At 49.0% G+C, this 15,115-nt stretch overlaps 1 protein-coding gene across 3 annotated transcripts in view; it reads left to right on the top strand.

Moving 5' to 3' along the window:
* The first annotated feature begins 677 nt into the window (after positions 1-677).
* The window catches only part of PHF12 (PHD finger protein 12), a 32,530-nt gene continuing 18,092 nt past the window's right edge, over positions 678-15,115 (top strand). For all 3 annotated transcript variants that reach the window (XM_086475068.1, XM_086475067.1, XM_086475069.1), the window contains exons 1-2: positions 678-763; positions 1,119-1,300. In XM_086475068.1, coding sequence (XP_086331194.1) covers positions 698-763; positions 1,119-1,300 — 248 coding nt within the window. In that variant the 5' untranslated portion in view covers positions 678-697. The remainder of the gene's footprint in view (positions 764-1,118; positions 1,301-15,115) is intronic.

Raw genomic sequence — 15,115 nt, forward strand, 5'->3', positions numbered from 1 at the left:
CCCGCCTCTCCCGCGCCTGCGCTTCGCCTTGGCGCGCCTGCGCGGGAAGGGGGCGGAGCGAGACGGGAGCGCGGAGGGGGGGGGGGGGAGGCGGTGCCGGCGTCGCGCCTGCGCAATGTTGGCGCGTACGCACCATCCCCCCCCATCCCCCCCCCTCCGCCTCCCTCGCCGCGCCAGGGCCGAGAGCGCGAGGCGGTGCGGGGCCGCGCCTGCGCGCGCAGGGGGAACGGGGAGGGGGGGGGGGGGGGGAGGGGGAGGGAGGGGCGGAGGGGGCCCGGCGGCGGGGCGCGGTCTGCGCGTGCGCGGGCGGCGCGGCGGTGGCGGCGGGGCCCTGAGCGTCGGCGCCGCCTGTGTGTGTGCGTGTGAGTGCGTGTGTGTGCGCGCGGTGCGTGCACGGCGGCGGGCGCGGGGCCGCGCCGCCCCCTCCCTCCCCCCTTGCGCGGCATGGCAGCGGGCGCGGGGTCCCCCGCAGCCGCCCCCGGGCCCGGCTGGAGGAGGAGGAGGACGACGGGCAAGCCGCAGCGGCCCGTGGGCTAGGCCCCGCCGCCCGCCCGCCTCCGCTGCCGCCCCCCCCCCCCCCCCCCTTACCCCCCTCCGTCCTCGACGCGGAGCCGCCGCCGTTGAGGGGCCGCCCCCTCCCCCGCTTCGCTCCCTCTCGCCGGGGGGGGGCTCTCGGGGCCGCTCCCGGGCTGGATGAATGTGGGAGAAGATGGAGACCAAGACGATCGTCTACGACCTGGACACCTCCGGGGGGCTCATGGAGGTGAGGCCCGGGCCGCGGCGGCCGGGTGGGGGGGGGGGGGGGAAGAGGTTTGACCGGGGAGGCCGCGGGGCTGCAAAATGGCGAGGGGGACCCCCCCCGCCCCCCCCGAGCCCCGTGGCCATAGAAGGAAGTGCGGAGGGACGGAGGTGGCTCGCCCAATCCCCGGGAGAGGCCCTCCTGGACACGGGGCCGGCGGGCGGGGCGGGCCCGGCCGAGGCCGTGTCCTACCCGTCCCCCCAACGGTGGGCCGGTGTCCCTTTTTACCCGTTGGGCAGCTGGGAGGAGGGCTTTTGGGGTCAGGGTCCCTCCCAGCCCCTCAGAGCCCCTCTCTGTCTGTCTGTCTGTGCATGTGCAGCAAATCCAAGCCCTCCTGGCTCCCCCCAAGAGCGAAGATGGGGAAAAAAAGAGCAGGAGGCCCGAGAAGGAGCCCAGGCGGAGTGGCAGGGCCACTAACCACGATAGCTGCGATAGCTGCAAGGAAGGAGGGGATCTGCTGTGCTGCGATCACTGCCCCGCCGCTTTCCACCTCCAGTGCTGGTAAGGCTCGGCGCTATCTCCCTCCGGGTCTGGCCGTTCCGGCCCAGGCAGCACCTTCCCTCCAGCGGCTCCCGCTTCCCGTTAGGTCCCTGCCTTTGGCCCGGGGAGGGGCGGCGGCGGAGCGGGGGGAACACACACACACACACACACGACATGGGGCCGGGCGTACCAGGCGGGAACAAAAAGGAGGTGCAAACCCTACTCGGGTGCATCCCCCCGAGACTAATCGACAGCGGCCGAGGTGAAAAGCCCCCCCCCCCCGCTTTCTCTGAGGGGGTGTAGGGGGGGGTGCACGCCACCCTCCTTTCTTTTTGTGCTGAGCAGCGGTTGAGAGGAGGAGCGAGGCCGCCGGCTGTGCGGCCTGCCTGCTTTGGTGCTGGCCCTACCCGGCCTTCCCCCTCCTCCTCCCCTCTCCCCCCTCGGAGCGGATAACTTCCCCTCCTCACCCCTCTCTAAGGGTGCGTTGTTTGGGGGGCGGGGGGGGCCCTCCGGAGGGTCCTGGCCAGAGCCGAGGGGAAGCGGCGGTGGCGTCTCTGCACCAGGCCTTGACGTTCCCAGCGCTTCCGTGCTGCTGCAGCTGCTGGGAATAATGGAGGTTGCTGTCTCTGTGTCTCCCTGCCTCACTGTTTACAATATGGCGACCTTCCTTTAAATTATATTTTTATTCTCAGCGCCATTTTGGCTGCATATATGACTTCCAAACCCTCACAGCGCTCCCCCAGTATCTCAAACGCGAAAAATACCTTCCCTGCGGAAATCCAGGCCTCCAGACTTTAAAATTGGCCGGGTTTATTCCTTTCCCTCCTTTTTTTCCTTCCTCCTGACTCTTCAGACCCGCTCGTCTCATCTGTGGGAGTGACTGCCATGAATTGGGGGGCACTCGGGTCCTCTTGCTGGGAGCTGCGTGGCTTTGTTGATGAGGGCAGATCTTTCTGCATGCAAATCTGGGTGCCGTGTGGGAGCCGAGGAGCGTGTGGAGGCGGTGGCAAACCTCTAGTCGGTAGAGGCTGCAGCGGGAAGGGCTCTTGCAGCTTCCTAAGCTCTCGGGCACAAAGCAACCCGCCAAAGGCACCTGAACTTTCCGCCCTAAAGTTTTTTTTTCCTTTCTGCACGGGGAGCCCAGGCACATCCGAGGCTGCCTTACCCGAATCTCCCCTTCAACAGTTGACACAGGCGGGCGGTTTGTCTTAAATTAGCGCAGCCAGAGTGGATAATGGAGTGGAGGAGGGAGCGGGGCAAGTCAAACAGCTGGAGCTCGGGCGTACAGAGTATTCTTCCTTAGGGGAGATTTTTTAACCACATTCCTTTCTCTCTTTCATGCTTTGGAGCTTTGTTTGCCACCCTGTTACAGCTGTCTCCTCTTTGCCTTTTTTTTTTTTTTCCCCTCTTGTGGTTTTTTTTTTTTCTCTTTTCTTGGTGGTTATACTGTGTTTATATGGTAATTGCAGGTCTCTGAACACTTATTAAACTGATTGCTGATATCAAGAAAACTGCCTGTGCGGTCACAGTTCTGTAGGGAGTGTCCCGTTAGCAGCGTGTAGCCAGACGAACCCGACAATGCTGTAGCGTGCAGCCATGACATCATCCCTCCTGCCCTGAGGAAGTGCTACTGGTGGTGGTGGTGCAGATCCTCTCATATTTACTAGGAGGACACTAATTAGTATTATTTCTTGTCCGGCTGTAATTTCAGGGTGTTTTTTTTTTTTTTCTTCTGTCGGGCATAGTTGCTTAAAAGTCAGTGTTCACTTTCAGATGCTGCCAAACACACCCTGAGCTTTCTTTTAGGGAGGCTGGAGCGATGGCTGAAACTTTGTATTTTGAGATGGAAGAGCTGTGACTAATGCTGTAGAGTTTACTGGTTGATTCTGAGTCCTAGTTAGTCCCAACTGGAAATGAAACCGCTTTGTGCATGCCTAAATCTGGCTAAATTTCGTGGCTTAAATTGGCAAGTTTCTTTTAGTGGGTGAGGGGAAACAGCCATGTAAATCAGATGCCTGTAAAGCTTTGGCTGTACTGGAGTTAGTTGCATTATAGCTATAAAAAGATAATCTGTGGCTAACTAGTCACCCTTCAGAACAGAAGTGGAAGGGGCAATTCTGATGACACCTCACTTCATTTGTTGCCTTCCCTGGGGTATCTCGTTTTGAGAGCAGCCCAGACCCTGCTGCTGGAGGTGGCACAGTCTGGAGGGGCGCAGCGGCCCAGAGGCCACCGGCTTGGACCCAGTTCTGCCTCCCTGCTCGTGGACCTCTGTCCGTCGCTCCGTCAAGGCCTTCAAGCGAACCAGGGTGTTTCAAAGGGATGCTCAGGTTTTGTTTTCGTGTTTTCTCCCCTTTACCTCCTACACCTTGCTTAAAGTAAACTTCTGTTCTGGATAGAAACTTAGGCATAAAGGCAGCACTTGCAACTTCCTTTCTGCCTCCTTTTTTTATTTAAAGGATAGCAGCTGTAATGCAATGCTTGTTTTAAGTCATTTGAATAGCAGTTTAAATATACTGCTGGGGCATACTAGATGAATTGTGTCGACAGCTTAACTGTTCTTCAAATATTTATTGTAAACTTCAGTACCAGATTGCATTTATTATCAATATAGCAAAAAAAAAAAAAAAAAAAAAAAAGAAATAATAAGAGCAGCTCTTAATTGGTCTAGGATTTGCAGTCAGTTGATTAAAGCTGTACAGGAGAGGCCATATTATGAAAGAAAATGAATGACAAGGGTGTGATCAGCCCAAATGACGCAGTAGGCTGGAGACCAAGCCAGGAGTTAACCCAGCTCAGTGGCCCATAAACTACTTTTGTTTCTTCCTGTCTACAGAAGGCTCTTCTGTATTGTGTTGTTTAAACCTGTAGTGAGCGAGTTGCTCCATTAGGTAAGTGTGTGGTTCTCAAACCTCGGCAGTTTGCTTTAGCTTCAGTTTAGTACCTAAACCTGTTGTCTTCCGCAGAAAACAGAAGGCGCTCGGCCAAAACCCCAAAACTTTCCAAGTCTGATAGTATTACACGTCTCGATGGCAAATAACAAGTTTTGTTGATACACTGTGGGAACGACTGCTCTCCTGAATTAATGTGGGTGGAAGTGCCTTCCCAATTCATCTGTCAGGGTGTCAGCTCTTCTCGCAGCTCCATCGCTAGTTCAGCGTAAAACTCCTACAGGTGCTGTAAGTGTCCGTGGACTGGGAGGGTTACAGCCTGGCTGGAGATAAACTGGCTTGGTGGGAGGGATGCAGGAAAGTGTAAAATCCCTTCCAGATACGTAGTTTCAGCATACTTCGATTAATATCGTAGTCAGGTGACTCTCTTCAGGTTTGAATCTGCAGAGAGGGTTTTTTCTGTCCTTAATAATTCTTGAAAACAGAACACAGGATTTTTAGCTCTTAAGTCTGCTTCTGGTTATGCTGTTTGCCCATAATATGCTGCTTTGGGTGGTGGTGCAGTGTGCATTTTCATTCTGATGTTCTGCCTTAACCCAGGCCCCTGGGAACGATGTACGCTCCTTCTTTACATGATTGAAAACCAATTTTCCAGTACTACTTCTATTCTTCTTCATTTATATCCTCCTCCTGGCTATGTGATTGTTAGAATTCCCTGTATTTTCTTGAGCTTGTGGTAAACTTGATTCACGTTGAAGTCAGTTTGCAAAGTGACTGATGTTGCAAATTCATTACAGCTTCGCAGAAGGATTAGAAAGATCCCTGGGAGAGGAAAAGTTTAGTTAACAAGCTGGGGGAGGGGAGCGACAACAGGAGGGAGAACTGACACAGAACAGTTTTGTGTTTGTTTTTTCTTTTTTTTTTTTTTTTTAAAGTCTCACTGCCTGAGTTTCTGGTTGGAGGAGCCCAAAATCGCTAACCTCGCTGAATGCTGCCGTTCCCTCTTAGAAATCGCGCGCTGCTAGCATGGCAAAGTGACCCGAGTTGCCTAAAGCTGACCAGCTGCCCCTTACAGTAAACAGACAGTACCAGTTGGATGGCACTGCCCAGCAAAAAGGCTTCCCTTAGCTGCTGGATCAGCCCACAAGCTGTGCTGGGAGAGGTACACTGCATCCGTACTGGGGCCTGCTAGCTCCATCAGACTTTTTGCAACGCTTGCCTCTTCGTGTTTATATTTGGAGTGTTTGGCTCCATTTCCCCTCTGATTTGGCAGTCTTCGCCGAAGAACGGGAGTACAGAGCTGCAAAGCAGAGGAAGCTGAACTAGCCTGAGTTTTGCATATTTTCTCTGAGTCACCTCGGTTGAGCGCTTTGCACAAGGAATGGTAAAAGGTTGTGTCTGACTGGTAGGACATCAATAACTTTCCCCACCTTACTCAGGTCTAAAATGTCCTGCCTTATCTTGGCATTTGGTCTAGCTCTGGGGTTTTTGTGTGAATACTCATTCTGTGTGAGGGGAGGGAAACATTAGCCTGGTCTATTGTCTTAGCTAATCCTTCCCTTAACGGGCATCCTTGGCTGCCTCGGGGGTTTCAGGTGAAAATTTGGAAACTGAATGGTCTGAAGCATCTGCTGCTGCATGGAGTAGCTGGGTGTCCAGAAAAGTGCTGGAGAGGCTAACTTCATGCCTAACAGTGAGCTACAGAGGGGCAGGGTTTCAGTGCATTGAATTACGCCTTTTGCTGGCACTTCTGGCAGTTTCAAACAAGCTTGTAGTTTAACTCTGCAGGAAGTTTTTGTTTTGAGGTTTTCTGGTGTTTTGGTGTCTTTTTTACATTGATTGACTGGCAAAAACCTGCTTTAATGTTTCTGTAATTGCATTTTGAAGATCAGAGATTTAAGCTGTTCTGTTCCAAACGTTAATTTGAATGTATCTGTCTTAACCAATAGTTTGTTAAAACAATATACTTTCTTGTTTTCAAAGCAACAACTTTTTTTTTTCTCTTTGGTTCTGATACTTTGGTAGTGTTGGGGCCGGCGTAGTCTCGATCCTAAACCAGAAGGAAGCAATTGCACTGGCTGGGTTTCGCGGTGCGGAGGGTCACTGCGCCTGCGCCCGCAGATGTGGTAACATGATCAGTCTTGGCAGTTCTGTTCAGCAAAGTTGTACCGATGTGATCTTTCGCTCCCCTTGTTTTGTCCTAAATCTCTCGATGCAAAGGCAGATAAGGTCAGCCTAAATCTACGAGCTGAAGCCGAGGGCACCAGGAAACCGTTCACAGTAAGAGTTTGATGAACTAATCTGATTTTGGGGCTCGCAAACCACAGTTCTCACCTGTGTGTGTGCATGTGTGTTGCTTGTGTTAAACTGAGCGTGAGCAGATTTTGCAGTGTGGGCAAGAGTTGGGCGTTCAGATCAAGCTGTGGATTGCTGCTGCGGTTCTCAACATCAGCATAAAGTGGTAGGAGCGAGGCATGAGGATTCTGGCAAAGTCAAGGAGCGGGATGTTTAACTGCTTAACTTCCGCTTTGTCTTCTGACATGGCTGCTCTATGGACTACGTCAGGCGTCTGTGATGGTCTGAAGCTGTTCGAAAGGGCACGGTACGAGACTTAGTAAGGAAAGTTCTCCGCTGTTTTGTCCCGTTGCTTGGGAAGGTGCCAGTTTTATGTTGACTGGGACTTGTGGAACTCAGAGGTCTCCTTTTTTTTGTGCTGCTGTGGGGTCCATTTTTGAGTTGACTCCTCAAGTTTAGTAGGATGCAGGTGGCTTGCTTCGAGGTGGGGTTTGGGGCTCTGTTGGTGCTGCTCTGGAGCTGGTCTTTCCTGGCGTGTCAGACCTGCAGGCGTGACTCACAGGGAGCTTTTCAAAATGTGGGAAGGTCTTCCCAGAGGAATTCCAGCTCCTCCAGGCACTTGCAAAGGAAATTCTTAATTGGATTAGATTCGTAATACTAATCTGCTAATGACTGTTTGTTATGGAGATTTTGGCACTATCTTGTAAATATATTCACCTTCATTTAGCTTGCCTGGTGTCTTTTTGTCACATAGAAGCTCAGTGCTGTTAAGGTTGTACAGCCGCCTGTGGATCTTACAGTTGGGAATGGGAGGACTACTGTGTGTGTTACGCAAAGTGGTATCATGCTCTCATCCTTCTCCCCTCTCCATTTCTCAGTGTTGCTTTAGGTCGGGGTGGTAAGTGGGAAGCAGTCATGATTATCATGTCCCACATCCAGCTGTACCTCTCTCGCAGCGGGTGTGAAGGACACCTCGCATGGGGAATGCCCCCATACTGTTGTCAGCGGCAAAACTCTGTATTTGTAGTAAAAGTCAGGACCCAAACATGCATTTTTCCCCCTGAAACTGACCTTTTTGACTTGGGTTGTAGGTGCTGTTGTGATGGTGTGAAGGACACCTGCGGACAGGGCTCCTGGCTGTCTCCCTGTGTAGGACAGACTGAGTCATTTCGAGATTTCAGTTGTAGCATTGATACTGAAACAGTTTTTCATAGTAAAGGTGCTAACATCAATTCTTCCGTTTATTGACCCACACAAGTGGATGTTAAACTGGTTTTGTTGCTGGAATGACTCACTGGTACGTGTCAGGTGCTTGAGTTTTTCCTGTGCTCTGGAGCCCTTATTAATCCTTGAGTCAGTAGCAAGTAGCAGGAATCTGCTGTGAAGAAAGCGAGCAGTTACTTCCAGAGTAGCAAAGAGGTGTATCTTCCTGAAAGTCTGAATATTTAGGGAGTGCTGTCTGTTGCAATATAAATCATGTGTGAGAAGGACGTACCTGATTTTTTTTTTTTAACCAGTCAGGAAGTAAGCTTGGGCTTGTGAAAATGCTAATGTATCTGTGAATATAATACAGCTTTGTTATAGGGATATGAAGCACTGAATTTGAAAGAAGTTGAGCGTAAGCAAAAAGCATCTTGCCACGTCAGGTTATTGGCTAAACTTTTGATTTTTGTGACACGGTCAGATCGTCGGAGTTGGCTTTTTCTTCTCCTAATAGTCGATTTACGCTGCCTCCAACTCCACCGCTCGCTAGATGTCTGCCCAGCTTCCTCGAAGGAATGCTGCAGTATCCAGTGACTCTGTAAGCTGAGTAGAAGTAGTGTTGTACCTTCCCTTTAATAAAGGGGTTGACAGATACCAGTTGTAATGCGATTACATACCTTTTTAGGGTATGGAGTAAACGCTCCCTATAGCCAAAAACGAACAAGAAGAAAATTCTATAAATCATTCTTCCAGTTGGTGTATCAGATCTTGAGTACAAAAGGCAAAGAGCATCTCAGCCAGCTGGGGGAAATCTAGCGCCTGAACCCGACTCTAACCTATTTCTGCTGACGTCTGCTCTGCACGAGTCACTTGAATTAAACTAGATGGAGCTGGAGATTAGTGACTTTGAACCCTGCAGAAAGCAGTGGCCTGAGGATGCAATTTAGCAGGCTGCAAACCCCATGCTGAATTTCTGGCAAGCGCTAGTGATTGGTGTGAAACACCTGCCTGTACAGCCTCTGACTTTGGGCAAGGCATCATGTGAACTTCTCAGTGATCTCCGTCTCGAATAGCATCAGGAGCAGGATATGAAGGTGATCCGGAAAAGGTGGAAGAGAACGGATACCCTGCTTTAAGGGGTTTTTTGGTGGATATTTGTATTGCTGCTCTTTTCCCTCTGTTCCCCAGTGTTCTTGGAAAAGCCTAGTCCACATGTAGATGTCAGAATTATACTTCACCTCTGCTTGTGTGAAGCCAAATTCCTACTTTTACTTGTGTGGGTCTGTCCTTCATCCTCTTCTGATGTGCTGCTTTCCCTTTTTCCACCTTATTGCTTCTGTCCTTTCACCCCCGTCTCCTTTGAACACGTTTGGTATGACTAGGGCTGAATGTGTTCACTTCCCAGAAACCTCTCAGACCTGTGGTTTTGATTTTTTTCTTTTTTCCCCCACCAGAGATGTCTCTTCATTTATTGTTCTTTAAAGACAAAATTGGATGTGTGATTCTCACTAGAGCTGTGTTGTTCCTCAGCCCTCTTTCTTTTCCCTGAGCCTGCCCTGTGTGTCATCCTATAAAGATCTGAACACTTAACGAATCTGGACGTTGAATTCAGGCTGTGGTTGCTATTGTCTGCGGCACAGGCATGAGTGATACATGGGAAAGAAACAGGAGTCCGGACATGCAGAATGTCTGCATTTCTGGGTCTGACCCAAATTTTCCAAAGTCAAGAAGTCTTCTTATTGACTTCCATGAATTCTGCTTATAAGCACAAAGCTGGACTGATCCCTAGCAGCTATGTCCCAAATACCTGAGTTCATAACCAACCGAACTAATTTAAAAACAGACAAACCAACAAAAACCTCAGCATGGTACAGGTGATTTTACACACTTTTTAATGCATATTTATTTGTATAGATGTATACTTCGGGTTTTTTTAATATAAGTCGAAACTTAATATCTTAAAAACAATACTTTCTTTAATATTTTTGTCAGCTGTTAATGAGGATAATAACTAATGAGTTGTCTAGGGAATGGTCTCTTTGGGCCAGGTTCTTTCTATAAATAGAAATAACTCATTAAATCAAGTGATCACATGTTTACATGCAGCTTATCCAGTTTATTGGACTCTCCTGCTTGTCAGGTCTGAGACAAAAAAAGTTGTTCTTCATCACATTGGAGGGAGCTTTTCTGATTCCCTGTGAGTCTCAGGATTGCCTGCGCAGGAGTGCACGGGGAGGAGGCTGCGCCCCTGGTGACAAGTGGGGAGGGAAACTAGGTAAGGTGGGTAACGTCTGCTTCCGTGAGGTTGTACTTGGCTCTGCCTTCCCAGGATGAGACTAGCAGGAGCGGTTTGAGGAAGGATACCAGTAAATTACTTCACTGGCTTCAAAATTCACAAAGGACGCAAATTCACAACACACTAGTGCTTTGGCTTGTGAACCGGTACCGGGTTCTTAGGAGCAGGGCAGTAGTACTGCTGCCAGAGCCTCGAACTGCTGGCCAGCACCACGTTCTGCCCGTGCCGTGTTGAACGCTGGCGGTTTTAGGAGGTAGAAATAAGGACACAGTGAATGAAATTTTGGGATCTGGCATACCTGGTGATCCTATTTCTTAAACTCTTAAGAGTTCGACTCTTCCTCTGCTCTTGTACTGGCACGTGAGCAGATTATGTTAGTGTACCTTTATTTTTTCCTTGCATGCATCTTGTTTCTCGCTGTCTGGCTGTATAATGGTGTTTTAATCCTGGTTCTGTTCTCTGTCTGTTGCTGAACCCTTATTTCCAACTCTGGCCGTGCTGTCGGAAAGATGCATGCTAAGCAGATGCAGTGTTCCAGATGATGGGATTTGGTGACCTGTGAAATGGTCATTTCGGTTCCCTTCTTTGCATAGCGGCAGCCAAAATAATCATGTTCTGACCTGTACAGTGACGTCCAGGTCTCCCTGCTGGATGTTACTCATTTAGAACTTCTTATATGCATGCTGAAGACACTCACTTCAATGTAAACAAAGTTATGCTGGCTGCTATCAGGCCTTTTTTCACTAGTTCCCTCAGGAGAAGTTGAACTACAGATAAAAGTATAGTAGCCGATGCTCTGTAGTTAATGTGAATTGCACTGCTGGCTTCAAGTAGGTCTCACTTCTAAAATACGTGAGCCTAACTGAGACCAGAAAGTTCCTGCAACTCGCAGGTTAATGTGGTTGGGTGATGCTTAGAGGTCTGTAAAGAGCAAAGATTGTGCCTGTCTGATCTGAAGTTTGGTGGTCTCCATGTTGGTGCTTGAGAAATCTTCGGCTTCACCAGGAAGATTGTTTCTTGTACTTCTGAGTGTCATGGCTTTATCCATGTTAATGAGCAGTACTGGTAGACCTTCACTGAGTAGTTTGCGTTGAGGAATGATCCTGATGCTGCTGGAATAGAGCAGAGAGCTGACAGTGTTCCTAATAACTATTTTTAAGGTAACGGAGCCTGACATCTGTCTTCAGAAAACTCTTTGTTGATGCAAGAGTTGCAGTAAGAAGGTAAGAGGGTTGCAGTGGGAAGGAACTTGAAGCAGGCTGCAGCTGTTAGCTTGTTTCAGGTGGTTTTGTTATGTATGAGGTGGAGGCTCCGAGCGCTGCGTTCCAGGTGTCCTCCTCCTGCAGGGTTTTGGAGCAGCTGTGAACAGAAGTGTGTAACTTGGGCGCAGTAAAACTCTTTCAAAGAACTGAATTTGTAAATGATGCAACTTTCTCTGTTTCTCAATGAGGCGCTTGTAAGGCACTGACAGTGAGGTTGGTTTCCTGGTTTGTTTTAGTTACGGCTGCCATTGAGGCCCTGCTGGAGGAAACCAGGGAGCCTTGTTCTTTATGAAGCTGGTAGAACAGCTGTAGCTCTATCCATCATTGGGATAAATAAGAGTCCAATAAAGAGCCGAAAGCCTTCTTCCTTTATCTAACTGGCAAATATAACCGGCATCCTTCATTGTAAGCCTGTCATTGAGTCTTGGTGAGTTAATTAGAAGATTTCTGAGAAGGAAAAATGTTCTTCCCTGCATTTTTTTCATGGGGTTACTATTTTCCCCTGCACAATCTTAAGTCCGATTGTTGAAAACAACTGACATGAAAGACAAGTTATTCAGGAAAGCTTTGCCAGGCACTAGTTTTCCTGCCACCATTATCCCAGCCTGAGAGCTGGCTGTAGCCCGGTGGGTCTAGAGCGTGCTCTGAGTGGTGTTGACGTGCCTTTGACGCAAGATGGCCACCAGGAATGCCGTGTGTAAATAACTTCAAGTTTGCTTGTAGCTGGTTCCTTCGAGAGCTATGGCCCAGTTCGTATTGGAGAAGGTGCCATTCCTTTGAGCGTTTGTTTACGTATTTATTGAGGTCAGCAAAGTGAAGAGTAATTATGGGCTTTAGACTCGCAACAGGCATCTGATGTATGAGAGCTCCAGAGTGTGAAATTGAAAAGCTGAGTGGCTTCATGCTATTGTTTGCATGATAAAAACTCCTAATATATGGATGACTCTTGAAGATTTTTTTTTTAATTTCATCATAGCCATTTAAATTTTATTTAAGGGAGGCTTTGCATAATGTTCTGACCACGGGAGGTGGTCCAAAAGTTTACAAGAGCAAGTCTTGGCAACATAAATCTGGTATGAATTTCGGGAGATGTAACTTCTTTAGAAAAAGCCATGAGACTAGGATTACGGCAAGTGACTTTGTATCAATGTAGTGGCTTTTGAATAGCCAGTGATAAACATCTCCTTCAGTTTTCAGAGGCTTTGTTTAAGTTGATCTTCCAGGTGTTTGTATAGGTGTTAACTTTGAAAGTCAGCCTCAGTTTTTCGGAGCTGTTTTTTGTCTTAAATTCAGAAACACGTTCTCTGAGCAGATTTGATTCGGGTCACACCAAACCTCCTAGGTAGAATAGCGCTGGCCACCACTCTGGCCTGTGGTGACAAAACGGGAAACTTTCTGAAACAAAGGTTCAGCGAAATCGTACTGAGCAGTGCAACTGATGGGCGTGTAGCTGAAAGGAGATGTGTTGTAACTGAAGATAAAGTTGGTGCTGTACAATTCCAGGTCCTGTTGGCAGCAAACACTAATGGCTGGAGATCTGCATGCTAATGAACCTGTGAAAGATAGGGAGAAAACGGCCGTGGTGCTCCTGCCAAAGTGCTAATTCTTACCTTGGTTATGAAGATCAAGTATCTTGTTCAGATTTAAAAATCAGTTTCACTTATGCTTATAGTAAAAGGTTGAAGAATGTGGTCATAACTAGTTAATTAAAACGGCATTCTTTAGCGCTTCCCTGGCTTTATGCTAAGACCCAGGAAATGCTCTCTGCTTGCAGAGAGGCCAGCAGTGCAGGAACAGCATTCATCAGTCTTTGTTAGTGCAGCGAGCTGCCTTGATGAACAGTTCATTAACCAGGAGAAGCAGAATCAGTCTTTTAATACACTTGCTATAGCGGTTAGGCCCTGACAGCGAGCAGAAAAAGCTCAGGAGGCTAGTCTGAGAGCTAAACCTTGCTGCTGGTCTGAAACTAATCTTTTCCCCTCCTTCCACCAGCCTTTGGGTAGCAGCATTCATTAAAATACTTCTCTAAGCTGTCGTTTGAGAGTAGCGCGTATGCAGGATCTCATGGTCGTTGAGCAGATGGTTCGAACATAACAAATGGGACAATAACAGACGCACTTAAGAAGAAACCTGTTCTAACTCTTCTAGACACCTCTCAAGATTCACTGTGGTATTAATTGTTTCATTGTAAAATGTGTAAGATTGAGGTAACAGTTAAAACAAATAACCGGAGGCATCTGGCAGCGCGTGGATCCCTGGCACGCCGTGCAGGCGTTGGAATGGGGCAGACGTGTTTCCAGCAGTTCAGGCACGCTTGTCGGTAGCTTCAGAGGGCTAAAATTCACTACGAACAAATCCAAAGTCTGTGGGTTTTTTTTCCCCTGGGGTGCTGGGAGGGGAGGGGGGGAATGGGCCGGATGGATCTGTACTTGCTGTAGCTGCAGGTCTAAAGAGCCTGGTTTCTAGCAGGAGTAAAACCTGAGCTGTTGCAGGATCTGCCTTAGGATTCAGAATGGATTTACGCTGCAGCAAGCACGTGGGGATCATTTGTTACTCTCCTCCTTCCACCCCCCCCATCCCCACTTCTGGTAGCAAAAGATTAGTTTGGGGCAGGGGGAAGTTACTGCTTCAGCCAAACATTTGAGGCTTCATGTAAAGCAGCCAGTAGTTGAGGCTTTGGTGCTCTCGTCTAGAGCCTGATCTCTTGTTCATCCAAGTTCTCCAGGAAATGAGAAACATAAGCTGCAGGTATGTTTGTGCATATATGCAGAGTGCTGTGTTTCTGGAGCGCCGGGAACACGGAGGCCTCTGAAACCCTGCACTCCTCCTCAAAATGGCTGCCAGATGTGTTGGCTCTACTGAATTCTCTGGAGCCTGACACCAGAAATGCTGAGGTTATTACCAGTTTGGTTCTTGCTGCGTCCTTCCTTCGGTCTTCCAGGCGCGGTGTTGCAAGACCGAGTGTGACCCTGGACGGCTGCGGTACCTGCGGAGGCTTTCAGCTGGCACGCTGGCGCGCTCGGGGCAAGGCTCGCCGGGACTCTGTTTAAACAAAGGAAGCATGTTTGTTTTTACAGCTCAAGCTTGGGCGCCTGGGCTGGGATCCTGTGCCATTTCCCCGTGCTAGGAGCAAGATTCTCGAGGAAGACAGCCTCTCCCTGTGCTGCAAAGCACAGCTCTTACAAATATGCATCTTATCCTCTCCGGCTTGTCAGTGCTGGAGAATTCTTGAAGCTTAACTTGGATTTGGTTTGATATTTGTCTGTAGGTGCAATAAACAGTATAGAGGCCCCTGAAGTGAACCACAGTCTGGCTGCCGATGCTGGGTGTCTTCTCCGGACGGTCTTGTAAGCTCCTTGCTGGTGTGGCCGCACTACTGCTTGATCACCACATAACCCCGCCAGTCCCAGCTGGATCCTCTGTAACCCATTTCCCAGTCAGTGGGAAAGGGAGCTGCCAGCACCTGTGATAGTGCATCTGTCTGTTCAGCGTTCATCACAAGAGAGCAGACTTGCTATGCAGCTGTCTCTAGCATCACTAGGCAGAACTTTTAAGAGTGTATCTTTAAAGCCACGCTGCATGGTGACTGGCTGTTTTTCTGACAGCACGTACACTTTTCCTGCAACAGTCAGCAGTTTGCTGAAATAACAAACCTTAATGATAGAAAGGTGTTGGGAAGTACTTGGGCTAGTAGTAGGATCCGTAAGGAAAGTGTATCATCTAACATATGCTGCTCTGCCGTTTAACTGAGGAAAAATGTTTCTTGAAATAGTCCTCCTTACTCCTTCGTCTAATTTGCTTTGGTTTATTTCTGGCATCAAAATGAGAATGTCATTTCGATGTGGTACAGCTTTTATAGTAAGTGCAGATCCATATGAGTAGGATGTAT

Source organism: Leptosomus discolor, chromosome 18, assembly GCF_034619465.1.
Source record: "Leptosomus discolor isolate bLepDis1 chromosome 18, bLepDis1.hap2, whole genome shotgun sequence".
Taxonomy (NCBI): domain Eukaryota; kingdom Metazoa; phylum Chordata; class Aves; order Leptosomiformes; family Leptosomidae; genus Leptosomus; species Leptosomus discolor.